Here is a 27,675-nt window from a genome sequence, read left to right as displayed (position 1 = left end):
TGCCCCCTTCTCTTCCATCTTTTTTTGAGCCTTCACATCCAAGATAACCTTGTCCTTGGGACTGTAAGAGCACATGGTTCCTTTCACGCTCCTTTTTCACTGTATCTTTTTATTATAATTCCTTCTGTACATGACTACAGCAGGCCGAGGACAGCCTTGCATTTTATTGAGGTTTGAAATTCTAGGAACCGAGACAGGTTACAGCGCTCGAATACTCGCTGAGGCCGAGAGGCCTGGGAGCCTTGGGCGGGTCCCGGAGTCCCTGCCCTCCTCCCGGTCCCGGAACGTAAGGGTTCTGACGTCGTGAGTCAGCCGCAGCCCAGGGCCCAGCGTAGAGTCGATGCGCGCACAACGTTTGCGAAAAGGACCAATCAACACGGAAAGAAGGGCCTGAAAGAATGAATGGGTGACCTCTCCCGCGCTCCCCGTCTCTTCCGCGGAGTTTCGGGGCGGCAGGAGCCGACCCTGATTGGCCGACTCGGCGGCGCAGACTACGCTCGGCGCCCGGGACCCGAGCCCTGGGGCCGCGTCCGCTGGGAGGCGGGGCCTGGAGCGCGCGGGAATCGGGGCGCGCGGCGGTGCGGCGGTGACCGTGGTCCTGCAGGTACGTTTTCTGCGCGGCCGGCTCCCGCGTCCCCTTGTGCCCGCCGGTCTCGGGCCAGGGCCGGGCCGGGCCAGGGCGAGAGGCTCTCTGGAGGCAGGCGGCGGGGCTCCGCGATGCCTCCGAGCGCCGCGCGCTCGGGCGGTTGGTTCCCGCCCAGGCCTCGGTTGCGCGCGGTCTCCTCCCCTCCGGCTGTTTTCGGCTTCCCGGGCCGTGCGCCCTGTGCCGTGCAGCCTGGGAAGTGGGGTTCCCGCACCACCGGCCCCCTCATTCTGTAGCCCCCCGCCCCGGCCGGCTCCCCTGCTCTCCCTGCAAGCTCGCCCAGGCCCCGCTCAGCGGGGTTGGTGGCGGTGCCGCAGCCCGCTGGCCTGATTTTCTCTGCCTGCGTGTTCAGTTCTGCTTTTTCAGACGTAGAAGGAAAACACACTGAACAGCTCGGGCTCAACAGAGCCTTTTAGGAGGAACTTGGAAGGTGTTGAGTCCGGACATATTGGCATCCTTTCCAATACAGCGTGCAGTTTAAAAAACAGTTTTAATTAGTCCGGCCGGTGTGGCTCAGCGTTTGAGCGTCGACCCCTGCACCAGGAGGTCGCTGGTTCAATTCCGGCCAGGACACATGCCCAGGCTGTGGGCCTGATCCCCAGTGGAGGGCGTGCAGGAGGCGGCCGATCGATGTTTCTGTCTCTCTCCCTCTCCCTTCCTCTCTCTATCAAATCACTAAAGAAAAAAAAAGTTATTTTAAAAAAAACAATTTTATTTATTGATTGATTATAGAGAGGAGAGAGCGAGAGAAAAACCATCTATTGTTCCACTTATTTATGTATTCAATGGTTGATTTTTTTTTTAATCCTCACCCTAGAATATTAAAAAAAATTTTTTTTTCATCCTCACCCAAGGACATTTCACCATTTTTTTGGTTCAGATAGAGTGGGAGGGAGAGAGAGGAAGAGAGAGAGAGAGAAACATCAACGTGAAAGGGACACATCGAGTGGCTTCCTCCCAGAGGACCTCAACCAGGGCCGGGGACAAATCGTAACCGAGGTATGTGCCCCTGACTGGAATCGAACCCACGACTCATTGGTCCATGGGCCAACACTCTAACCGCTGAGCCAAACCGGCCAGGGCACCCGAGGATATATATATGTGTGTATATACATATATATATATTTTCTCTGGTACGTGCCATTAGTGGGAACCAAACCCCGAGACACTCTGGTCCGCAGGCTGATCTCCAACCGCTGAGCCAAACCGGCCAGGGCGATATTTTTATATTTATCTTCAGATAGAGCTGGAGGGAGAGAGGGAGGAAGAGAGAGAGAAACATTAATGTGAGAGAGACACATTGATTGGTTGCCACCCACACAATCCCAAATGGGGATGGGGATGAACGCAACTGAGATATGTGCCCTTGACTGAAATTGAACCCACAACTCATTGGTCCTTAGGCCGACGCTCTTACTGCTGAGCCATACTGGCCAGGGCCAATGGTCCTGACTGGGATCAAACGGCAACCTTGGCGTATCAAGACAATGCTCCAATCAACTGAACTACCTGGCCAGGGCACAGTGTGCATTTTTGTTGTTAATCCTCACCCAAGGATATATTTTTCTATTGATTTTTTTTTTTTTTTTATTAGAGTTGGAGGGAGTGGGAAGAGAGAGAATGAAAAACGACTCTGAGCCAGATACATTGATTGGTTGCCTCCTGCATGCACTTCGATCAGGGCCAGGGAGCAGACCCACAACTCAGGTACTGCCCTGGACAGGGAATTGAGCCTGTGACCCTTCATTCTGCAGGCTGACATTCTAACCACCGAGCCAAACTGGCCAAGGCAGGTGTTCATTTTTATTTATTTATTTATTGTTTTAACCAAATTTATTTATTTTTATTTTAATCCTCACCCTGAGGATATCCATTGATTTTTTTTTTTAAGATATGGTGGAGGGAAGGAGGGTGAGAGAGAGAGAAACATCAATGTGAGAGAGGCACATTGATTGGGAGGCAGTGTCCCCCCAGGGGATCAAACCTGCAACCCAGGTACATGCCCTTGACCAGGAATCCAACTGGTGACTCTTTGGTCCCGGGGCCAATGTTCTAACCGTTGAGCCAAATTGGCCAGATCCTGGCGTGCATTTTTTTTTCTTTTTTTTCCCTTTATTATCTTTATTGTTGAATGTATTACAGATGTTCCTCATTTTTCCCTCATTGACCCCCTCCCTCCACTCCCGCCCCCCTCCTGCCTTTTCCCACACTGTTGTCTGTGTCAGTTGGTAATGCATATAAATTCTTTGGTTTATTTCTTCCCACCCCCAGCCCCCTTCTCTTTGAGGTTTGTCAGTTTAGCAACCAGTTTGTTCTTAATCCCTTCACCTTTTTCACCCATTCACCCAACCCCCCTCCCATCTGGCAACCAACAAAATGTTCTCTGTATCTATGAGAATGTTTCTGTTCTGCCTGTTCATTTTGTAGATTCCATTGCCGAAAGATATGTATTCATTGCCATTTTGTTTGTTCATATATTTTATCTTTTTCTTCAAAAAGACCCTTCAGCATTTCATATAATAACGGTTTGGTGGTGATGAACTCCTTTAACTTTTACTTGTCTGGGAAAGTCTTTATATGGCCATCGATTCTAAATGACAGCTTTGCAGGATAGAGTAATCTTGGTTGTAGGTTCTTGCTTTTCATCACTCTGAATATTTCTTGCCACTCCCTTCTGGCCTGCAAAGTTTCTTTTGACAAATCAGCTGACAGTCTTATGGGAACTCCCTTGTGGGTAACTAACTGCTTTTCTCTTGCTGCTTTTAAGATTCTTTGTCTTGAACCTTTTGCATTTTGATGATGATGTGTCTTGGTGTGGGCCTCTTGGGGTTCATCTTGTTTGGGACTCTCTGTGCTTCCTGGACTTGTATGTCTGTTTCCTTCACCAAGTTAGGAAAGTTTTCTGCCATTATTGTTTCAAATGGGTTTTCAATTTCTTGTTCTCTCTCTTCTCCTTCTGGCACCCCCAAGATGCAAATGTTGGCACGCTTGAGGTTGTCCCAGAGGCTCCTTACACTCTCCTCATTTTTTTGGATTCTTTTTTCTTTTTGCTGTTCTGATTGGGCGTTTTTTGTTTCCTTATATTCTAAATGAATGGTTTGCTTCTTGGCTTTACCTACTACTCTACTATTGAATCTGTGTAAATTATTCTTTATTTCAGTTAGTGCCTCTTTCATTTCTGACTGGTCCTTTTTTATGCTCTTGAGGCCCTCACTAAGTTCGCTGAGGTTCTCACTAAGTTCATTGAGCATCCGTATAAGCAGTATTTTGAAGTCAGCATCTGTTAAGTTGCTTATCTCCCTTTCGCTTAGTTCTTTCCCTGGGGTTTCGTTCTGTTCTTTCATTTGGGACCTGTTTCTTTGTCTCCTCATTTTGGCTGCCTCCTTGTGTTTGTTTCTGTGTATTACTTAACGAGAGGTATGGGGCTAGCTGAGACCAGATGCTGCTTGTTTGAAAGAATTTAGGAAAACCTGAAGCAGGATCCAAGACAGGCCAATCCTATGGTAAAGCAACTGGCAACAGCTTGGGGGGGCCTGAAAATTGGGTGGGGCAGGGCCTCAGGGAATCTCCAGGGCGGGGCAACTAGTGTGAGCCAGGTTGCTGGAGTCCCAGATTCGGTGACTGTGTGCCGCCCCAGGGAAGGGCTCACCAAAGGAACCAAGGCCTCCTACGCCGCGTTTGTTTTGGAGAAAGCCCCCTCTCCATCCCTCACTCCAGTGCCAAACAGCTCAGTTCTTCCCTGTATGTCTCTGGCGCCCCTTGAGCTGCCTCCCCTCCAAGCTTAGAGGGAGAGAGTCTGATAAGTCCGTGCGCGGACCCTTTAAGGAGCTGCCTGGGGCTCAGTTCCCGCTGCTTTTTCCAGCCAGAAGTTATGGGGACTTCTCTTCCTGGCACTGGAACCCTGAGCGGGGTGCCTGGTGTGGGGCGCCTGGTGTGGGACGGGGACCCCTCAGTCCTCAGAGAGGACCTTCCCAGCCGAGGTGTCCACCTGATTTTTATCCACCACATGTGGGTGTGGGACCAGCCTGTCTGCCTCAACCTCCTACCAGTCTGGATGTGGCTGCTGCTTTAATTCCATAGTTGTGGGACTTCCATTGAGCTTGATTTCAGGCGGTTTTGAAGGATGGTTGTTCTGTAGTTTGGTTGTAACTTTGATGTGGTTGTGGGAGGACGGATACCGCGTTTACCTGACCGGAAGTCCTGGCGTGCATTTTTAATGGTTAGGGTTTCTGGCTTATAAGTGTTCACATTTCCCGCTCTGATATTCAACTTATTACCAACGATTTTCAGCTTTCCTCTGTCTTTGGGAAAAGAACAGTGCCGGAGGAATATTTTTGCCCCTGCAAGACTCAGGAGGATGAAAGTCATCACTTGCGAGATAGCCTGGCACAACAAGGAGCCGGTGTACAGCCTGGACTTTCAGCACGGGGCGGCCGGGAGGATCCACAGACTGGCGTCCGCAGGCGTGGACACTGCTGTTCGGGTAAATTGGGCGGAAATAGGCACCGGAAGCACCACTGACGCAGCCTTCTCCAATCTTTTACCTAAAACTAATGTCAGCCGACTCAAACTACTTCCTCATCTAGTCCAGAGGGATGCATTCTCAGGGCCTTGAGTGAACAATGAAAGCAAAAGAAAGCTACTTTCTTCCTTGGGTAATGTTTCCTAGGTTGAGGTCACTTAGATGCCTGTTATTTTAGAACCCTAGCTAGGTTCCTGTTGGGGGACAATCTGCACTAGACAGCGGCAGGAGGAGGACAGTAAGCAATGGAACTGTTGGTTTATGTTTCAGATAGAAGATCCTTCATATTATGTTCCAAAAGAAACGCTAAATTTTCTTCCTGAAAACGAGCACAGTAGTGTTTTAGTGTGCACAGTGTGGTAGGTGCTCACTATATATTTCTCTGGATGAACGTTTTGGTATCAACAGATCTGGAAGGTGGAAAAAGGACCAGATGGAAAAGCCATTGTTGAATTTTTGTCCAGTCTTGCTCGCCATACCAAAGCTGTCAATGTCGTGCGTTTTTCTCCAAATGGGGAGATTTTGGCATCAGGAGGAGATGGTGAGTATTGTACTTCAAAATTCTTTAGAGACTACATACCCATGTGTCTCATGTTAAATAGTGAGATTTGAGTCAGTTACGCTCTTTTATTTTAGAGGTTACTTGACCCTGTCAGTCTATCATTTATATAGTTAGTAAAATGAAAACAGTGTTCTGGGGAACATGAGCAGATGGAGGACAGCAACCTTAAACTGAGAAGACCTAATTGAAAATGGTTCTTTTCCCAGTTGCTAGCACTGGGCTGGTTTGGAGACAGGGGGGTGTTTACTATTCAGAGTCTCAAGGCATTCTTCTGGCCTTGCTGAATTGTTAGTTTAGAATTTGTAAGTGATCACAGTCTGTTCTATGTTTCTGTGTAATTTGTTAATTAATTTGCTTAGGGAGTATTGTTCACATGGCTCTCTAAATTACGTTGATTGGTGGAAGCAGGTTGATGTATCTTTTCTGCTTGTGCTTAAATGGCATAAAGCTTGTTGAATGAACTCAAGAAGAGTCTGGAGGCTTTGGCTAGTAATAAATGATAGAGATTTATTCAAGGGTGTTAGAGTTTACACACTGGGAACACAGGTAGGAAAAACTCCATAAAGAAAAGAAAAGTTAAGCCCAGCTGGTGTTGCTCTGGTTGGCCATCGACTTGTGCACCAAGAGGTTGCTGGTTCAATTCCCAGTCAGGGCACATGCCCAGGTTGTGGACCTGATCCCCAGTAGGGGGGCATGCAGGAGGCGGTCAATTGATGTGCTCATTGATGTTTCTATCTCTCCCTCTCCTTTCCTCTCTCGAAAACAATAAAGAAAAAAACGTTAAAAAAGAAAAGTTACAATTTCTTATAGTCAAAAGTACATGGAGAATTGTCAGTCCTGCATTCTTAGCCCTAGGATATGTCCAGGACTGTTATCAGTCAGGTGTCAGGCAGGATGATGGATGCCAGGTGGGCTAGAGGATGAGCACCATGGGTTTGATCACGCCTGGTGGTAATGGTTGTCAAGTGGTCTGGATACGTGAGTCTGTCAGTGAGAAATCGGGGTTGTCTGAAGATCTGGTGCATGTCCAGACGCATATCCAGGCACTGGATATGGATCGGAAAGTTCACAAAGTCTGAGCTCCCAGTCTAGTTAGAACAAGAATAGAGTTTACTCCTGCCTCAACCATCATAATGTGAATAGTTTTAGCAGCTTGGTTAAAATAGAGCCATTTTACATATTACCTATCTCTACTCTTTCTTCAAACTATATAAAAAAAGTAAATCTTTTCATTCATTCATTCATTCATTCATTTTAATCCTCACCCGAGGACGGTTTTCCATTTTTGTTCAGATAGAATGGAAGGGGGAGAGAAAGAGAGGGAGAGAAACATTGATGTGAGAGAGACAGCGACTGTTTACCTGCCGCATAACCCCGACCAGGGCTGGGTTGAACCACAACTATGGTATGTGCCCTTGACCGGAATCGAACCCATGACTCATTGGTCTACAGGCCAGTGCTCTAACTGCTGAGCCAAACCGGGCAGGGCAAAAGTAAATCTTTTTAAAATAAAACAAATCTCACCCGGTTGGTGTGGCTCGGGTTGAATGTTGACCCATGTACCAAGAGATCGCTGGTTCGATTCCCAGTCAGGGCACATGCTCAGGTTGTGGACCCAATCCCCAGTGTGGGCCATGCAGGAGGCCGCCAGGTGATGTTCTCTCTCATGAATGTTTCTATCTCTCTCTTCCTCTCTCTAAGATCATAAAGAAAATAAAAAATAAATATGTTTAAAAAAATAAATCTGAGACTTTGTTTGCGAGAGGAAAAGAGAGCTGGTTATTAAATTTAGTGCCGTGTTGTCCTGAGCCTGTGTGTAGAGGTGGTGAGAGGGGAATGGCCCCTGGCTGGTCTAGCCCACTGTCTTCTGTGAGGTCGTGCAGGTCCAGAAACCTGCTGTGAGCATGGGAGAGTGTGCATCTGTCAGGACCCACCTCTGCTCAGCCATGCTCCCAGGATTCTGCTTAGAGAATGCGAATGCATGTGTTCACACAGTCACCTCCTTCATGCTCCTCCTGCGGGCAGTCCTGGAAGGGAAGCCGAGTCTGGGCAGAGGGTTATGTGGTGAGCGTGGTGGACTCAGAACGTGGGGAGTTAGGACTCAGTCAATGACATCAGGCCAGTGTACATGATGCATCCACGATATTAATAGTTAACACATTCATGGGCTTACTGTGTGTCAGGCATTGTGCTGTAAGTGCTTTATGCATGTTAACTCATTTCATCCTCACCGCAGCCCTCTGGTGGGTGTTCTGTTATTATCCCCATTTTACAAGTGAGGAAACTGAGGCCTCGAGGGACCTGCTGAAGGTTACACAGCCAGGAAAGATTTGCCAGCCCTTGTGTTGGTGCCTCTTTGTTGCTGTTTATTTTTCTTTCCTTTTTTAAAATTTATTTAAAATTTTTATTTATTGATTTGAGAGAGAGAGAGGAACATCTATTTATTGCTCCACTTTTTTGTTGTTGTTATTGATCCTCACTTGAGGATATTTTTTATATTGATTTTTAGAGAGAGTGGAAGGGAGGAAGGGAAAGAGAGAGAAAGAAACATCAATGTGAGAGAGACCTATCGATTGGCTGCCTTCTGAATGATCCTGACCAGGGCTGGGGATCAAACCTGTAACCCAGGTACATGCCCTTGACCAGTAATCGAACCCTCGACCCTTTGGTGACATTAACCGTTGAGCCAAGCTGGCCAGGTCTACTTATTTATTTTTATTTACTTATTTACTTAATGTATTTGTTTTTAATTGATTTACAAATATTTTTATTGATTTTGTTTTTTAGATGGAGAGGAAGGGAAAGGGGGGAGAGAAAGAAACATCGATTGGCTGCCTCCTGCACGTCCCATTACTGGGGATCGAGCCTGCAACCTGGGCATATGCCCTGACCAGGAATCGAACCAGCAGCCTCTTAGTGCATGGGACGATGCTCAACCACTGAGCCATGCTGGCCGGGTTTTAATTGATTTTTAGAGGGAGGGGGAAAGAGAAATATTGGGCCTATCGAACTGCAAGCTGGGCATATGCCCTGATGAAGAATCTAACCTGTGAATTTTTGGTGCACTGGACGACACTCAACCAATTGAGATCGAACCTGCAACCCTGGCATATGGGGAAGACACTTTAACCAACTGAGCTACCCTGCCAGTTATTTCTAGGTCATGCTTTTAGATTTGTTTGTTGTCAGTCACTTTGCAGTGGTGTTTCGCTGGCCAGGGTACCCTTCTGTTTAAGGCGACTTGTCTAGCTCTGATCGGGTATGAATTTGATTTTGGAGTTTTAGTTCAGAGGGCAAACCTGTTTTTCCTGTTAGGATTCTTAGAAGTAAATCATCATGGTCATAGTTGAGCAACAGAAGTATTACTTAATAGCCTAAAAGCCCAGAAGTGAAGGAGTGTGCCCTAAAGCAGGGCTTGTCCTTCATTGAATCACTGCACAGACGCTGTCATTCTGCTGTGGAAGGTGAATGATAACAAGGAGCCGGAGCAGCTTGCTTTTCAGGACGAGGATGAGGCTGAGCTGAATAAGGAGGACTGGACCGTCGTAAAAACCCTGAGGTAACGGGGAGGGACCACGGAGGGATTCATCTTTACCTCTGAGTGCATTCAACTGAAACATCTTTTGACTTTCATATCTAACTTGAAACTTTTACTTACGCAAGACAGAAATAAGAGAATAGTTTTAAAAGATAAAAGCATGATTAAAATGGATTTTCTTTCTGCTATGAAATTGTCCCTAGTAAAACTGAATCGATTTCAAAGACACAAACATGCTCGGAGGCGGCAGATGTAGCTGTGCTAAAGAGAGTTCCGGTGGCGGTTTCTGACATCCCATTGTAATGTGTGGTCCCTGGGTTTGCCCTTTAAGTTTTTAAAAATCATTTTTGTCTCTTTTCTCCCCTCTTTGTCCTCTCTGAATTCTAGGGGCCACTTAGAAGATGTGTATGATATTTGCTGGGCCACCGATGGGAATTTAATGGCGTCTGCCTCTGTGGATAACACGGCCATCATATGGGATGTCAGTAAAGGTAGCTGATGTGTTTTTGTTCTTATCAGGGGAAGGACTATTCTAAAAAGCCTAATCTGCTTTATCTTTTTTTAATATATGATTTTTTATTGTTTCTTTTTTTTTTTTTTAAGTGGAGAGAGAGAAACATTGATGTGAGAGAGAAACATTGATCAGCTGCCTCCTGCACACCCCCTACTGGGGATCGAGCCTGAATCCCGGGCATGTGCCCTGACCGGGAATTGAACCGGGACCTCTCAGTCCACTGAGCCACACCAGCTGGGCCTAACCTGCTTTATCTTTAACGGTGTAAGAGTTTCTTTAGTGAGCTAAAATAGGGGTTTGGCACAACAGGTTAGGGATTAGCCCATGTGCCATGGATCCAATTCAGTTTTAGGGTCCCAGTCAGAAAGTCTGAGGCTTAGCAGTGGTGTCGTGAGTCACTGGTGCCGATACAAGATGAGGCCTCTGTACCCCGGGATGCAGCCAGGATGGGGACAGGCTGACCCCTGCCTTCGTGGAGCTTAGGTCTTGGGAGGATCAGCACGTCTTCGTTCAGGAGGCAGTCACTGTCCGTGTTGGGGTAGGTGGGATCCGGTCTCCATTTCAGGAGATGAAGGGCACCTCATGACTTTCTTTCTTTCTTTATTTTTGTATCCTCACCCGAGGACATTTTTGCATTTATCTTCAGATAGAGTGGGAGGGAGAGAGGAAAGAAGAGAGAGAGAGAGAAACATCGATGTGAGAGAGACACATCGAGTGTTTGCCACCCACACGACCCCAACCAGGCCCGGGAACAAACTGCAACCAAGGTACGTGCCCTTAGCGGAAACCGAACCGAGGACTCTCTGGTTCGTGGGCCAACGCTCTAACCGCTGAGCCAAACTGGCCAGGGCCAGGGCTACTTTTTTTTTTTAATCCTCATCTGAGGACATTTTTCGTGTTTATCTTTCTTTTTTTTTTATCCTCACCTGAGGACATTTTTCCACTTTTTTGTTCAGAGTGGGAGGGAGAGAAAGGGAGAGAAACATCAATGTGAAAGGGACACATCAAGTGGCTGCCACCTGCACGACCAGCCAGGGCCGGGGACAAACTGCAACTGAGGTACGTGCCCTTAACAGGAACTGAACCTGGGTCTCTCTGGACCGCAGGCTGATGCTCTAACCGCTGAGCCATACCGGCCAGGGCTTCACGTTTATCTTCAAATAGAGTGGGAGGGAGAGAGGAGGAAGAGAGAGAGAGAAACATCGATGTGGGAGAGACACATTGACTGGTTGCCACCCACACAACCCCAACCTGGGCTGGGGACAAACTGCAACCGAGGTATATGCCCTTAGCGGGAACTGAACCTGGGACTCTCTTGTTCACGGGCCGACACTCTAACCACTGAGCCAAACTGGCCAAGGTGCCAGGGCTACTTTTAAAGAACCTGTTCTCTATTTGGGGAGACAGCAGACAAATGAGGTTATAGGTGTATAAAGAGTAATGAAATGCTGCTGGTCAGTGGTGGCTAATGCCTAACTGTGCAGTCCTTTGCTCCGGCTTGATGTTTTCTCCTGAACCTCTTCCTCTGCTCTCCTGTTTGTGCACAGCCCGGGTGCCCGGGAGGGTCCCTGCCACCGCAGTCCAGTTTTCATCCACTCCGCAACAGTCTGTTCTTTTAGTTGGGTGCTGTCAGCCATCCCGTCCTCTGGCTCGCCTCGCTCTGTCATCCCCTGTCTTTGTCACACTCTTTCTAATAGCAGACGAGTGTCATTTCTTCTCGTCCCCAACTCTGGCCATTGTCCTGGACAATTCTGCCAGCACCCCCGTGAAGCCAGCTGTAATGACCTTGAACATCGCCAGCATGCTGGACACTTGCCAGTGCTGGGCAAACGCACGAAGAAGGTGGCTACCTTCCAGTGGGCTGTCGGGCAGTAGAGGTGCTGTGAACGGGTCAGAGAGTGTGGGTGATCCGGGAAGGCTCTCTGAGCACGTGGGGTTTGAACAGAGGCTTGAAGGAAGTTGGGGAACATGTTCTGCGTGATTTTTGGGAAGAGCATTCCAGCCTGTGGACACAGCGAGGCAGAGGCCCTGTGTGTGGAGGAAACGGATAGTGTACAGGAGGCGGGATGGGGATCAGGGGGGCTGAGGATGGAGGGGAGGGGAGGCCAGGCCTCGGGGGATTGTAGGTTGTATCCCAAGTGTGACCTGTGCTGCTGAAGGGCTTTGAACGGGAGAGTAACAAGATTTTATTTATGTTTTAAAAAGATGTCTCTGGGTGGCACATGGCAAATCGATCCTCGGAGAACACAGGTGGGAGAAGGGAAGCCGTTGTGGTGCAGAAGTAATTCAGGAGAGGTGACAGTGGCCTGGGCGGGGGTGCCGGTGATGGAAGGGGTGAGAAGGGTTGGGTTGGGACATGATTTGTAGAAAGAGCTGACAGGATCTGATGCATGGGCTGGAACTCTGAGTTTTTTGACAACCAGGTGAACATTGGTGCCATTTCCTGAGCTGGGACGCTGCCGGGAGGAGCAGTCTCCGCAGGAGGTGTGGGGAACAAGGTCATGCCTCAGACCTCTCCTTTTGTTTTTGTGAAGGATTTTTTTAAAAAATTCTTTCAAGTCAATACATCTTTGTTTAAGGAATTCCATATGCTGTGATTCTTTCCCTCCCATCGCCTTCGCTCCACCACGGGCAGGACCGTGGTCTCAGACAGCCTCGTACAAGAGAGCTGCGGAGCCCGCCTTCGCTCAGCCCTGAGCCCGTGGCACCTGGAGCCGACCATCACACCGTCCCCTTCAGTTCTCTCCGGAGCCCTCGGCCCCGGGCCCCGGGCCCCGTTCCGGTCTGTTAGCCCCTCTGGCCTCGGTTTCCTCCAGCCGGCTTGCCCTCCCTTCCTTCCTCCCAACAAGACAGACCCCAGCTGGGCATCTGGGGGACAGTCTCCTTTTAGCTCGCAGTCCCAGGCCCAGTGCAGCTGGTTCAAACCCCTCTGCGGGCTGGGCCACTGCCGAGTCATACTCACCAACTTCAGGTGGGGCCTCAGTGTGCCCCACCTGGGGGTCAGATTTCCCTCCTGTTCTCCCCAGTAGCTCCCCCCAAACCTCATGGGTCTCCTTATGCCCCGTCGACACCCCAGTCCCTTCCCCCTCAGCAGACTCCCTGAAAGAGTTTAAGGACAGAGGGGCGGGGCAGTTAGCCTGAGGCATGTGCACATTTCCCACGGGGGGCCGCTGGCAGCTTTGGGGTCTGGTTTGGCGGGCGGTGGGGAGCGGAAGCCGCGTCGCAGAGGTCAGGGTGAATGGACGTGGGGAAGGTGGAGAGAGTGAGCTGAGGGTAGACCACCACAGAGAAGGGGGTTGCTGCTTTTTCCCTCTAGAATGGCCAAGGCTTCATGACTTCCTCCTCTCTATCCAGGTAATCTTTGTGTGCTCCTGGTTTTTCCTTCTAAATGTGTCCCCCAAATTCCCTGTCCATCCTGTTAGTCCTGCTCTGGTCCAGGCCCTTGTCTCTCACCTGGTCTGCTCTCGCCTCCCAACTAGCGACACTTTCTGTGCTCTCGGGACCTCAGTCTCATCTTCACCATCAGATCACGTCCTCTTAGTGTCCTCGTAGCCACATCGTGAGTGTCCAGAGCCTCTTCCTTGTACCCAGGGTTTCTGTCGCCTGCCCCATTTCCTCCTCGTCTTGTCATTGTGGCCCTTTACTTCATCCGCTGGCAGTTCTCAGTGACCGCCATTGCTCCACACACCTGAGCTGGCTGTTCCCCGTGGGTTTGCTTAGAGTACTTTCGCCTTCACTGACCCCTTCGTCCAGCCTGGCCTGCACAACTGGGCTCAGCTTGTCTCCTTGACCCTCACCTGCTGTTGTTAGCTGCCCTCCTGCTCTGGATCACGAGCACACTCTCATCAGGCTGCAGTGTGCCTGCTTGTTGGTGGGTCTGTCTCTGCCACTGAGCTGAGTGCCGGGCACGGGGGCTGTGTGCCGTCATCCTTGTGGCCCCAGAGCCTGACACGGAGTTCGGTGCAGAGTCCCACCCCACCTCCTGCAGCATGTACCAGAGTAAAGACAATAATACTGAGGTTGTAATGTGCACTGTTTGTGTTTGAGTTGGTTGTGGTTATGCTGTTGTGTGCTTTCCTCGTAGGACAGAAGATCTCAATCTTCAATGAACATAAAAGTTATGTGCAAGGAGTAACCTGGGATCCTTTGGGTCAATATGTTGCTACCCTGAGCTGTGACAGGTACGTTAGTATCGGATGAATTGTGTTTGTGTCTGTTTACTTGAAAATTTCTGCAGAGGTATTTATCACAACCTAAGCAGTATGAACCGTGGTCTAGCTTTGGTTCTTTAGTTCTTGATTTCATATAAAGAATTTTGTTTCCTGTTATTTTTTTCAACTCAGGAGAAATTGGAAACTAATCAGGGCAAGTACCTTACATGAAGTTAGTACTTAGTGAATCTTTATTGAATGGGTGAATGAATATAGAAAGAGCTTTGAATTACATTTGAATTTCATGGGCAACTTTTAAAGGAAAAGGTCTTTTTTTGCTTGGCTGGTGTGGCTCAGTGGTTGAGTGTTGACACATGCACCAAGAGGTTGCCAGTTCGATTCCCAGTCGGGCACATGCCCAGGTTGTGGGCCTAATCCTGAGTGGGGGGCATGCAGGAGGCGGCCAATTGATGTTCTCTCTCATCGATGTTTCTCTCTCTCCCTCTCCCTTCCTTTCTCTCTAAAATCAATAAAGGGAAAAAAATTAAAAAAATAAAAGAAGAAAAGGTCTTTTTATAAAAATGTTTTTATTGAATTTTTAGAGAGAGAGAAAGGGAGATAGGTAGAATCATTGATATGAGAGAGATACATCGATTGGAACCCGGGCACGTGTCCTGACCAGGCATCGAACTGGGACCTTTCAGTCCATGGAAAGATGCTCAATCCACTGAGCCACACCGGCTGGGCTAAAAGGTCTTTTATAAGTATGACTTAGAAGGGACCTCATGGTAGGGTTGGACATTTATTTCAGTTTTGATTATAGTTTATCACTTCAGTAATTTTAAGGAGACTGTTTAAATTAATATAAAAGTAAAATCTTTTATCCTTTTTGAAAGGAGGACTTACTGCTGTGTATACTGGTGTAATCACATTGAATTGTGTTCTTGGAACAAATAATTTAAAATCAGCCTGGCTGGTGTGGCTCAGTGGTTGAGCTTTGACCCATGCACCAAGAGGTCCCTGGTTCGATTCCCAGTTGGGGCACATGCTCAGTTTGTGGACCCAGTCCCCAGAGGGGGGCATGCAGGAGGTAGCCAATTAATGTTCTATCTTATCACTGTTTCTATCTCTCCCTCTCCCTTCCTCTCTCCCTAAAAAAATAAATTAATTAAAAAATATATAAAAGATCAGAGTGCCAGGCATATTATTCATCAGTGAAAATAGTCCTTTTGATTATTTATTGACTAATTTTTTAATCCTCCAAGGATTTTTTTTTTTTATCCTCACCCGAGGGCATTTTTCCATTTTTTGTACAGATAGAGTGGGAGGGGGAGAGAGAGAGAAACATCGATGTGAAAGGGACACATCGAGTGGCTGCCACCCGCACGACCAACCAGGGCCGGGGACAAACTGCAACCGAAGTACGTGCCCTTAGCGGGAACCGAACCCGGGTCTCTCCAGACCGCAGGCCGACGCTCTAACCGCTGAGCCAAACCGGCCAGGGCCGATATTTTTTTATTTATCTTCAGATAGAATAGGGGGAAGGAGGGGGAGAGAGAGAGAAACATTGATGTGAAAGACACACATCAACTGGTTGCCTCCTGCACGACCCCCCCAGGGCTGGGGATGAACCGCAGTCGAGGTTCTGACTGGAATCGAACCTGAGAATCATTGGTCCTCGGGCTGACACTCTAACCACTGAGCCAAACCGGCCAGGGCTTATTAATTGTAGCAGGTTTAATTTCAGGTGGCCCTGGAATGAAAGTAATGTGGAAGAGTTAGTGTGTATTTTTCACAGAATCTTCTGCTATGTGCCAAATGTCATTTACTTTCTGATTATATGTTATTCCAGTGGTCAGGAGTAAAATACTGGTTAGCCAGTGGGAATAAGATGAGTTACCAGCCACCAGACTGGCCTGCTGGCACTTTCCTTGCTCTTGCAAATCCCTGAGGACGACACTACTCGACACAAAGTAAACTTCAATCATACCAATTGCCACTGGGCCAAAGGTCCAGGACCTGAAAAACCAGGCCAGGCCTAAAGTACATCTTACTGGAGAAGCTGAGACAGTCAATAATAAAAATGAAATGAGGAGCCCAGCTGGTGTGGCTCAGTGGTTGAGCATCAACCCATGCACTGGGAGGTCGCTGGTTCGATTCCTGGTCAGGGCACATGCTCGGGTGTGGGCCAAATCCCCAGTGGGGGGCATGCAGGAGGTGGCCGATTGATGTTCTTTTTCATCGATCTTTCTATCTCTCCCTCTCCCTTCCTCTCTGTCTCTAAAATCAATAAAGAAAAAAAAAAAAAAGAAATTATGACATATTTCTCCATCCACTTCATTAGGGACATCCTTTAGGTTGTTAATACTTGCTTCTCTCATAGTGACTCAGTTAAGTAGGGAAGTCATTGGTAACTGGTTTTTCAGGCCAAAAATTATTATTATTTAAGATGAACTATTTATTGAAATGGTAAGGATTGCACTAGAGCAGAGCACATGGGGATACTCTCAAGTGAAACCAAATGGGTACTATATGGGCCAGCACCACAAGTGAACCCTCCCCCTTAATTCCCAAATGCAGACGGCAGGTTGTCTCACGACAAAGTGATCCCTTTTGCACCTGCTCTCTCAAGCTTGTGTCAGACAGATCCTGTGCTGCAGAGCTGGCTCCCGAACAGGGCCGGGGAAATGCAGATCTAGTACTGGAATTCAATCAAGGAATTCTGAAATTTGATCATTATTTTCTCCATTTTTGTATCCTTTTAATGTCGAAAGTATTTTTTTTCTTTTTTCTTTTTATCCTTACCTGAGGACACTTTTGCATTTATCTTCAGATAGAGCGGGAAGGAGAGAGGGAGGAAGAGAGAGAGAGAGAAACATCAATGTGAGAGAGACACATCGAGTGGCTGCCACCCACACGGACCCAGGCCGGGGACAAACTGCAACCCAGGTACGTGCCCTTAGCGGGAACCGAACCCAGGACTCTCTGGTCCACAGGCTGACATTCTAACTGCTGAGCCAAACCGGCTAGGGCAATTGTTGAAAGTATTAGAGATGTCCCCCCTGTAGGCCAAAAATTATTTCAACAACCTTCAGTTTGGGTAATAGACCATTTCTATGGGCAACATGATTCATGTACTAGAAGAGCTAACTCAGACTTTTCTTTTTCATGTAGGACCCTGAGGGTGTATAGCACACAGAAGAAGCGTGTGGCTTTCAATGTGTCGAAGATGCTGTCTGGAACAGGGGCTGAAGGAGAGGTAGGAGACACTGGCTTTCCAAATGGCTGTGCTTTAGTTGAGACGTAGGACGTCTGAGACTGTATCTTGCACCTAAGTCACTCTTAACGACACCTGACCCACAGTAAGATTTCCTCATGGACAGTCAGGGCTCAGCTAGTGTGGTGGGCTGGCCTGTCTGGAAACAGACACGTCTTGGGGCCTGGGCGAGCTGATGATGGAGGATAGTGGTTTCCAACAATGGCTGCACTATGGAAGCACCTGGGAAGCATTAAAAAATAGGGGTGCCTGGTCTCCACCCCCAGGGCTGTGATTCACTTGGCTTGAGGTAGGCAGGGCCTCGGGATTCTGAGGCATGGTGAGGGTTGAGCACGCAGACCTTGTTAGATCCCAGAACTAGGCACGGGAAGGCGGGTGGTGGCGGGCACATCGTCCTGCAGCAGGCAGGTAGATGGAGAACTCCGGGAGCAGACAGCAGGGACCCAGCCGCTGGGCTGGCGTTCAGAAATAGGAGGGATTTTTTTTATCCTCACCCGAGGATATTTTTCCATTTTTTTTTTGTTCAGATAGAGTGGGAGGGAGAGAGAGGAAGGGAGAGAGAGACAGAAACATCGATGTGAAGGGACACATCGAGTGGCTGCCACCCTCACAACCAACCAGGGCCGGGGACAAACTGCAACCGAAGTACATGCCCTTAGCAGGAACTGAACCCGGGTCTCTCCGGACCGCAGGCCGATGCTCTAACCGCTGAGCCAAACCGGCCAGGGCAATAGGAGGGATTTTGACGTTAGAAAACTGTCGAATGAAAAGAGGACCCTAGTCCTGGAGGAACCAAGACAAGTTAGGCACTTAGGCAAAGGGAGCCAGTCAGTTACTGGCACAAAACGGACCAGGTGCCAACCCAGTGCTTGGGTGGCAGGATAAGGCTGTGTTGGCCGGCTGGTGCTGAGAGGTCACAGGCTTTGTGGAGTAAGGGGTCATGCTTCCTTGGATTCTTGAGAATGAGTCTTAATGTTCATAAAGTGGTGAATAGCAGCAAAAACTTTCACACTGGTGTTCAAGAAATGTTTGGGAAGATGATTGCCAACTTAATAACTATATTTTTAAAAAGTATTCAGTAAGTTGGAAATTCTAAATTATACACGCAGACAACAAGCAAAGGACTCCTGGTCGTCTTCTCCTTCCTCCCAGGTTCATCTCCACTGTCGACAGTTTCATTGTACTCGCTGGATGACTGCGCGCGTGCGCACACATGCATGCACACACGCACACACACACACACACACACGCGTGCACAGGGCTTTCCTAAATCAAAAGGGTCATCAGTTAGTGAATGATTACTCTTGCAGTTCTGCAGGAGTATTGGATTTGTAATACCATTTCAGTTTTTTTTTTTTTTAAGATTTAAAAAAAAAATTTTTTTTCTTTGTTGATTTTAGAGAGAGAAAAAGGGAGAAGGAGAGAGAAATAGAAACATCGATAGAGAGAACATCAGTTGGCCACCTCCTGCATGCCCCCACTGGGGATTTGGCCCACAACCTGGGCATGAGCCCTGACTGGGAATCGAACCGGCGACCTCTTGGTGCATGGGTCAGTGCTCAACCACTGAGCTACACCAGCCAGGCTCATTTCAGTTTTATTTATCTTCAGTAATAAATGGTAATATGTAAAGAATAAAATCTAGGAATTGGTAAGCGCTCTTGTGAATTTAAGGATTTGGAATAATGTTTAAACTTTGTGCCACAGGCCAGAAGTTACCGGATGTTTCACGACGACAGCATGAAGTCATTCTTTCGTAGACTCAGCTTCACCCCTGATGGGTCTCTGCTCCTCACACCAGGTGTGTTTAACGAAGCCAGGCCTTGCCAGGACTCGCGACTCGCCAGATGTCTGACAGCGAGTCTAATTGCAGATACAATGTGTGGACATAGAATGAAAGCAAAAGTAGGGATACAAATGTAAGAGGAGGGAAACCAAGGAGGATGGGAGAGGGGGAGAAAGAATGCATTAGTTGCTGTGCAAGTTAACTTTCGTGCTCACATGTGAGATTGTTTGTGTGTGTGTGTACATGCTTCAGGAAACAGCAGTGTGAGACAGGGAGATGTTTCTGAGAGCAGATGTATCTGGCTGTCATTCTCTGCCAGGGTCTGACTGGTTTTAATTGCATGCTGGGGTGGGTTCTAGAAGAGACCTGCAGTGTGGCCTGCTCCCCGCAGCCGGTCAGCTTCTTCAGGGGCTGGAGATTTCGGCAGAGGGCTAGGTCTCCAGGCAGCGCCTGGCTCCATCAGGCAGAGGGGAAAAGGCCCAGTTTCAGCCTTGGGATGGCAGTTGAGGTTGGAATGCAGGGGGCAGCCGGGGACGCAGTCATAGCACTTCAGCAGGGATGGGCCGGGTTCTCAGGCAGAGGTCATTTGGACAGGGGTTCTCGCCTTATGTTCTTCCCGCCCAGGCCTGGAAGTGGCTGGGGGCCAGCTGAGCCCCTCAGGTGAGATGACAGTCAGGCGAGGACAGGTGGGTAGAACCAGAGTGAGGGCTGAGCCTAGACTGTGACAGAAATGTTTGCATTCGTCCCCAGTCACACAAACCTGTCCAGGGAATACATCTTCTGGGATAATCACTTCACAAACCAGAAATGAATGCCCTTGAGTTCTGTAGGTGAACAGTGTATTAACACGTTGCCTTTCCCTGCCTCCCCAGCCGGATGTGTGGAGTCTGGTGAAAATGTAACCAACACAACGTACGTTTTCTCCAGGAAAAATCTGAAAAGGTATGTGACCGAAGAATGACGGGAACATTGACCCTTTCTTTTTGCTTTTGTTGAGCAATGGCACCTTTCTCTAAAACCATGATTACTCTGTAGGCCTGTGGCTCATCTTCCGTGTCCCGGAAAAGCGACGCTTGCTGTCCGCTGCTGTCCCGTCTACTTCGAGCTGAGGCCGGTGGTGGAGACAGGTACGTCAGAACCCGGCGGTTGCATTGTTCCCTGTCAGGCAGGTCACCACGGTGGGCGGGGTTTGATTTCATCTCCTGGGGAAAGACGCATTTGTGGGTTCGGCTCAGTTTGGTTCCTCGTAGGAGCTGGAGCGGAGACTGATGTTCCAAGCTGTGTCCATTATTGGCATCGTCTGGAACAGTCTGCTTAGAGCAACTTTGAAGGAATAGCAGTGCTAGTGTGGTTTTTCCACTGGACCAGGTCAAATGCCATTCGTTACTGATTTTATTACGCAGTAAAATGATGTATCAGTTGGATTTTTCTTTGTTTTTAACTCCCCCCCCCCCCGACTTGGAGGATTTCGACCATTACTTCTTCAAATACTTTTTGTCATGCCCTCTCCCCTCTTCTCCAGGGACTCTGGCTACACATGTTGGGCTGTGTGAGGTTATCTCACGACTCACTGGTGCTCTGCCCCTTGTTTTTTTGTTTACCTCACAGTGTTTTGTTTGACAGGTCTGGTAGCTGTTTTGAGTCCACGAATCTTTCCTCTTTGTAGTCTTCCCGTGGTGCCACCCCATGCATTCTCCATCTGGGACACCGGTTTCCACCTCCGAGGTTCTGTCTGGGTCTTGTCTTTCCTCTTGCTCCTTGAACATGTGGAGCACGGTGATTTTTTTGTTTTTGTTTTTTTATCCTCACCCGAGGACATTTTTGCTTTTATCTTCAGGTAGAGCGGGAGGGAGAGAGGGAGAAAGAGAGAGAAACATCGATGTGAGAGAAACACATAGATCGGTTGCCTCCCACATGACTGAACCAGGGCCAGGCATTGAACCTGCAACTAGGTACATGCCCTTGACTGGGAATTGAACCCACAACTCTTAGGTCTGCAGGACAATACTCTAATTGCTGAACCAAACTGGCCAGGGCAAGCATTATTATTATTATTATTATTTTGTTGTTAATCTACACCCGAGGATATTTTTTCCATTGATTTTTTTTTTTTAGAATGCAAAGGTAGGGGGCGGGGGCGTGGTGGGGGGAGAGACATTAATGTGAGAGAGAAACATCAATTGGTTGAACTCTCGACCCTCTGGTGCATGGACCAACACTAACCACTAAACCACATTGGCCAGGGCCCTCTTATGAATATTCTGGGACTTTATTCTTCTTTTTTCTTTATTGATATTAGAGGAAGGGAGGGAGAGAGAGAAACATCAATGAGAAAGAACATGTACTGGCCACCTCCTGCATGCCCCCCACTGGGGATTTGGCCCACAACCTGGGCATATGCCCTGACCGGTAATCGAACTGGCGACCTCTTGGTGCGTGGTCCACGCTCAACCACAACGGCAGGGCTGAACTTTATTCTGGGACACAGTGAAGTTACTTGGAAACGTTTTGCTTCTTGGGTCCTGCTGTTAAGCTGTGTTGGGGGACCCCAGCAGCACTGGGTCGAGGGCAGCTCTCCCTCCTCCTGGGGGAAGCCCTCTGAGTGCTCTGATCCCTGCCGTGCTGTAGGAGCTTGTCCCCTGGCTGCGGGAACATGCGGGGCCTGTGTGCGCGTTGGGTTGATCTTCCTTTCCTGCTCTTGCTCGGGCCTCAGGTTGCTTCCCCCACCGCGTGCACTGGCCTGTGCTCAGCTCAGGCAGCGCCCCTGCAGTACTGCAGCTCTCTGGTCTCTGCTGCAGGCCGGACCCCAGCCCCGCCTCCTCTGCTCAGGACCCGCGCTGGGTACAGGCTGGTCCCCTCCCAGGCAGTGAGCTGAGGCTATCATAGCACTTACGCACCTGCTTCCTGTTACTCAGGGGTCACTGTCCTGTGTTGCTGATGGGCATATCTTAAAAAATTGGGGGGTAAATTGGGTCACTGTTACTCTAAAGCTGGAAGCTGAAGCTGTTTTTAACTCTAAACTTTTACATGAATGAATGTAATTAACTCAGAGCATTAAAACATCACATGATACAATGTTTCCATGTGATCCTGTTTTTCCTTATCAGAAATTCTCTTTGTTTTGGACTTTGGTTGGGTCCCTGTGATTCTTAGATTGCGGCATGGTGTCCTTGGTTCACACGTGGTTCTCATTTATTCCTACATTCATATATAAAATAATAGAAAGACCTGAATTCTTTGTAAAGTATTAATAAAATTATATCATGTGTGTCCTCGGGGGAAGGGCTCTTGGGGGAGAATTTGGTATTTGTTCCCTGCAGGAACTTGGCTGTTGCTGGTGTTACTGTCCTTCCTGTGTCCCTGTCCCCCACAGATGGACCGTCCCAGGGGCCAATGGTGCGCCTGCCCTACCGCTTGGTGTTTGCCGTGGCTTCCGAAGACTCTGTGCTCTTCTACGACACCCAGCAGCTCTTCCCTTTCGGTTATGTGTCCAACATACATTACCACACCCTGAGCGACATCTCCTGGTGAGTGGCGGTGGCCGGGGAGGCGGATGGGGGAGGAAGTGTCTGTTACCCTGGAGCAGACCCTTGGGTCAGGGAGCATTTCATGACTGCAGAGGACTTTTTTGGCTCTTATTTACCAATTTTTAAGAAAGGAACCAACATTAAAAGGAAAGCCTTACCCACCACTTCCTATTGGAACAGCAGTGGGGGGTGCCATTCGGATGGTCCCGTGGGGTTACTTAGTCTCATGACCTGAGGCCAGGCCCGGGCTCCTGGTCGTTGGGGGAATCGCCTGGCCATCCAGGGGGAGCCCATGCCCGCATGCTCCTGTTGCTCAGAGCCGTGCCTGTCCCCAGGCGTCCCCAGCGCCGGGCTTCCCTGGTCCATCCTCCCCTGTGGGCTCAGGCTGAGGCCTGGCCAGGCGGCATCCCTTTCTTACTCTATCACCAATTTTCTCTTCTTTTTTTTTTTTTCCCTCACCCGAGGATATTTTTCCATTTTTTGTACAGAGAGAGAGGAAGGGAGAGAGAGAGAGAAACATCGACGTGAAGGGACACATCGAGTGGCTGCCACCCACACGACCAACCAGGGCCGGGGACAAACTGCAACCAAAGTACGTGCCCTTAGCGGGAACCGAACCCAGGTCTCTCCGGACCGCAGGCTGACGCTCTAACCGCTGAGCCAAACCGGCCAGGGCACCAATTTTCTCTTCTTTTAATACTCTTTTTCTCTTGGGAAACAAAGGTCATCTCACTTCTGTTCAGGTACATTTGGTGACGGCAGAGAAAGTGTGGTGCCTGAGACAGCCACGCGGGGCCGGGAGGAGGCGCTGGGACGCGCACAACCCTGCCTTAGTCACGTTTTCCTTCAGGCAAAGCTGGTGACTGTGCTTGAACCTCGGTTTCCCACCAGCAGTGAGGGCGTGAGGAGGGGCCCACAGGCTCGGTCACGTTCTTAACTTTTTCTCCTGTTTTGGGAACAAAGGTCGAGCGACGGGGCCTTCCTGGCCATTTCTTCCACCGATGGTTACTGTTCATTCGTGACATTTGAGAAGGAGGAGCTTGGAATACCTTTCAAAGAGAAGCCAGATTTGAGCGTGAGAACTCCTGATACTGCACAGAAAACAAAGAGTCAGACGCAACAAGGGTCTTCGCCAGGACCCAGGCTGGTAGAGGGGACGCCCACCAGCAGAATCCAAGACCCCAGCAGCCCCTGCGCAGCGCCCCCTCAGGCGAAGCCGTCTGCAGGCCCAGCTGCGGCCAAGGACCCGCCCTCTACTGCTGCCGGCGCCGCCAGGAGCCCGGCGCCCGGGCCTTCCGAGGAGAAGAGCCCGCAGCCCGGCAGTCAGAACGTGAAGGCACCCCCGTCCCGGAGGGTCACTCTGCACACTCTGCAGGCCTGGAGCAAGACGACACCCCGGTAAGAACTCGACAAAGACACACTGAAGGCCCCACCGTTAGCAGGTGAAACGCCAACAGCAGGGACTTCGTCTGCTGCCAGAGCTGTTTCTTAAGCTCCGCTCCAGGAGCGACATTCTTGCTCACAGAGCTCTGTGGGCCCCGTTTTCTACCCGTCCTGTAGGTGGGCGTCACCTGCTGGCCGGGCCTGTGGCTTGTCACTCCCCTTCGCCATGTGCCTTCCTCTCCAGCCCAGCCCCGAAGCCAGGTCCCAGAGCACACTCGGCCCTGCAGACCTCTGCCTTTACCTTCCTCCGGAAGCCCTGGACACCTGCCCCTGGGTGGCACGCGTCCTCCATCAGCGCTTTCCTCTGTCACAGCTCATCGCCTCCAGCGGCAGGGTTTCACTTCTGCCCTTTCCCTGTCAGATTACAAGTCCCTTAAGGCAGGACGTGTGCCACCTTCTTTACCCACGTCTCTCGCCCAGGACAGTAACGGGCACTTTACGGTGGGCAGGAACTCAGGACGACTCGAGGTGGTTTTGCTGTCCAGCAGATGGGCTCCTGGTGAACAGTGTGTCTGACTGACAGTACAGCGTCTCTGGCGATGGTGCAGTTTGTCCCTGTTCCTGTCAGGCCGCTGTAGATGTGCCTGGTTCCCCGCCGCTGCTGCAGACAGAGGTGCCAATGCCGCCCTCTGGCCCTCTGGCCCCAGCAGCTGCTGCCCCCAGGTTTCCTCTCTGGACTTTGGGGAAGTTACCCCCCAGCTCTGTCTGCCGCCTTCTCCCGCAGTCCCCCAGCTCCTGGCCTGGACAGACTGCGCTGGGATGCGGCCGGGGCAGGGGTGGGGTGACAAGATGCTAGAGGCACCCTGTGTGTCTCTGCCGTGCTCACGTGACTTCATTGGCAGATTCACAGCAGGTTGAGGGGCGTGTTCGGCTCAGTGAGTCCGATTTCTTGCTGCAGACTGCCAGTGCTTTGTTTTTCTTCTATTGCTTTTCAGGTGGGGGAAGGGAGCGGGGTGGTGTTCTTGGAAATATTTTGGTATGTACGTTTTTCTCTTGACGTCTCGTAAGCTTCTTGCAGTTGTCATTTTTGAAAAGTAATACTTGTTGAAAATTAAGATGGTCGGTTTTAGAAAGAACTACCTGTGTTTTGGAGCTTTCCAGAGTAGAACGCATGTCTGAGAGCAGGTGTTCAGCATCCCAGGCACAGGCTTTGGAACTCAGGTGACTGGTTCCGGGTTAAGCTGCTATTACAACTGTGACGGTTTAACTTAGTACATGAACTTTATCTTTCGTTACTAAACAAGAGGGCGCATCAGCCGTTTATTTAATGCCTTGCATGGTATGCTCAGCTGCGGGTTTCAGATGTTTCCTTTGGGTAGTTTTGAAATGTGTCAGACAGAAACAATTCCCACGACATGAATTCACCACCTTTCCTCCTTCTGTTCATCAGGAGAGTAACCTTAATGCCCTTAAAGACAGACACTCCCAGTTCTGCAGCAGGCCCTGAGGCTCCCACCCCTTGCACAGAGGAAGTTCAGTCAGGTAAGTGATACTGGTACTGCTTTCATATCCTTGAGGGTAGAATATCTTCTCGCTTGTTTTGGAAATTAACATCTGCTGATTTAAAAAAAAAATGTTTTTGATTTTTTAGAGAGAGGGGATGGGAGAGAGAGAAAAACATCAATGTGAGAGATACATCAACCGGCTGCCTCCTGCACGCCCCCTACTGGGGATCTGGGGATCGAGCCCGCCCCGGGCATGTGCCCTGACTGGGAATCAAACCAGGACCTCTCAGTCCACGGGATGACGCTCAATCCACTGAGCCACACTGGCCAGGCAACATTTGCTAATTTTCAGTCAGTTTTGAGACAGCAGAGATGCATCTATTAGACCCACCTTCCATACTCACTGGCCGCCCGTTTGTTCTTAGCAGGGAGACCGCGTTCCCTGAAAGAGCTCGGTGAGCTAGAGGGTGCCGGCAGGAGGTGCTGGAGGTCTTCTCAGCCTGGGCACCGCCCATGTTCTGGGCCAGATTGGTCTTTGTCGTGGGACTGTTCTGTGATTGCAGGGTGTTCGTTAGCACCCCTGGATGTTGTGCCCATCCCCCCACTCACGACCTCCTAAAATGTCAGCAGACTTTGCGCACTGTCCTTTTAGAGACAGTCACCCTGGTTGAGAGCTGCCTGTGTGGATCCTTTTACTTCTATGCACACAGGACCTTGCCAGGCAGTTGAATTTGTTGTCTGGGCACAGAAATTATTTTAACATCAGCTCTTAACTTAAGAAGTCTTCACTTACTTGCCGGCCTTCGTGAATGTTTCAGAGATGCATGGAGACCCCCTGGGCAGTCCCCCGGAGCTGAAGCGGCCCAGACCTGGGGAGAGCAAAGGCAGTGGCCAGAGTGTGGACCCCAGAGGAGACCTGCCTTGTGCTTGAAAGCTGCCACGTCTGGGGACTCGCATGTCACAGGGAAGGGGCTGAAGACCCCGGATCAGGGCGTCAGACGGAGCCGGTAGACACGCACAAATGATTTCTGTAACCAGGTGCACGTGGACTGGTTTGCCTCCAGAAATAGGTTTGCTCTTGTGTTCGGGACACAGTTTACCTGGGAGACGTGAACATTTCAACAGGCCAAGTCCTCTCTCGATGAGTCTCTGGAACTGGACCAGCTGAACATTATCCGGTGTGCAGATCCGTTAGTCCTCCCCTGAAATTCTGCCTCATGGGTGGACCCTAAAGCTGGAATTGGAAAGTAATTTGTGAAGGTTTATTCCATTGAATTCCAGAGGATTTGAGTGGTTACTAGATTTAGCTTCTAAATAGGTGATTGATTTTTGGAAGTTTGTTGTATTTGCTTCCAGACTTTAAAGGCACTACTGCTCATTCTAAGTTAGCAATCCAGAGAGAGGAGAAAAAGGTTTGGGGTAGGAAACCCCGTCACCTCACTCCCAGAAGGAACCCTCGTTCCTGTTACGGCATATTTTCTTCTTCACATTTTTATTTTGTTTCGTTTTCTTCTTTTTAAGGAGAGAGTTTACTTTAGATACAACTTGGTATCTAACTAGATTAACTTTTTAAAATTTTCAAAATAAGAGAAAGTAACTTAGCAATTTATGCCTGTGCCTCTGCTTTCTCCGGTCCCTGGGAGGGTGACAAGGTCTCTGTCTCTCCTGGGGAGACAGTGAAGAGTCGTCGCAGTGGAACGCCCGTCGGTGCTCGGTGTCGACACTGGCACAGGGAACACGAGTCGGGCCGAGAGGGTGCTGCGCGCGGCTTTCTTCCCCATCTGCGCCGTCGGCGTGAACGTGGGCAGGCGGCCGGGAGCCGCCCATAGCTCAAGTCAGCAGCATCAGGGAAAAGAGTTGGAAAAAAGAGTCACTTTGTCCCTTAATCCACATCCTGTCTTAACAAGAAAAAGAGTGTGCCTCCCTTCTAGGTGGGAAGCTGCAAACGGGGTCATCGACCCACGGAGCTGTCTTCATGAAGACGTGATCGCGTTCGCACGGACGTGCTTTAAACTCATAGGAGTGTCTGCTTTGACCGGTGGTTCCCAGCCTTAGCTGCAGATTGAAATCACACGAAGAGCTGATAAAAATATTGACCGCAGGGACCCCTCCAGGGGGTCTGGCCTGATCAACCCAGGGCTTGGTCTGAACATCAGGATTCTCTCGAGCCCCTGCTGTGATTCTGATGCACTGCCAAGGTGGGAAATCAGAAGAGAAAAGGCTTTCGGTGGAAATGTCTCTCCTGGTAAATACTTGTGCCCTGAAAG

At 49.5% G+C, this 27,675-nt stretch overlaps 1 protein-coding gene across 2 annotated transcripts; it reads left to right on the top strand.

Annotated features, from left to right (window-relative positions):
* Positions 1-564: 564 nt before the first annotated feature.
* CHAF1B (chromatin assembly factor 1 subunit B) lies at positions 565-27,675 on the top strand. Of its 2 annotated transcripts, XR_004956853.1 has the most exons (15): positions 565-604; positions 4,934-5,126; positions 5,574-5,706; positions 9,169-9,286; positions 9,653-9,756; positions 13,864-13,960; positions 17,105-17,189; positions 18,915-19,008; positions 19,866-19,935; positions 20,029-20,120; positions 22,367-22,520; positions 23,484-23,918; positions 25,354-25,445; positions 26,227-26,586; positions 27,340-27,669. XR_004956853.1 is itself a non-coding variant. In XM_036243835.1 (14 exons), the coding sequence occupies exons 2-14, from the start codon at positions 5,001-5,003 to the stop codon at positions 26,337-26,339; spliced, it is 1,713 nt and encodes a 570-aa protein (XP_036099728.1). In that variant the 5' UTR covers positions 565-604; positions 4,934-5,000; the 3' UTR covers positions 26,340-27,675. The 2 variants fall into 2 exon arrangements, 1 of the variants encoding a protein (XP_036099728.1); XM_036243835.1 differs by having other exon boundaries at positions 26,227-27,675.

The sequence above is a fragment of the Molossus molossus genome, unplaced genomic scaffold (assembly GCF_014108415.1).
Source record: "Molossus molossus isolate mMolMol1 unplaced genomic scaffold, mMolMol1.p scaffold_m16_p_5, whole genome shotgun sequence".
NCBI classification, from domain to species: domain Eukaryota; kingdom Metazoa; phylum Chordata; class Mammalia; order Chiroptera; family Molossidae; genus Molossus; species Molossus molossus.
The sequence above is the reverse complement of the archived record's forward strand: the minus strand, read 5'-3'. Positions and strand labels throughout refer to the sequence as shown.

Coding starts and splice junctions, on each gene's coding strand:
- CHAF1B (XM_036243835.1), top strand. CDS start 5,001: ATGAAAGTCATCACTTGCGAGATAGCCTGGCACAACAAGGAGCCGGTG. Junction 13,961..17,104: donor GCTACCCTGAGCTGTGACAG/GTACGTTAGTAT, acceptor TTTTTCATGTAG/GACCCTGAGGGTGTATAGCA. Junction 19,009..19,865: donor GTCTCTGCTCCTCACACCAG/GTGTGTTTAACG, acceptor CTGCCTCCCCAG/CCGGATGTGTGGAGTCTGGT.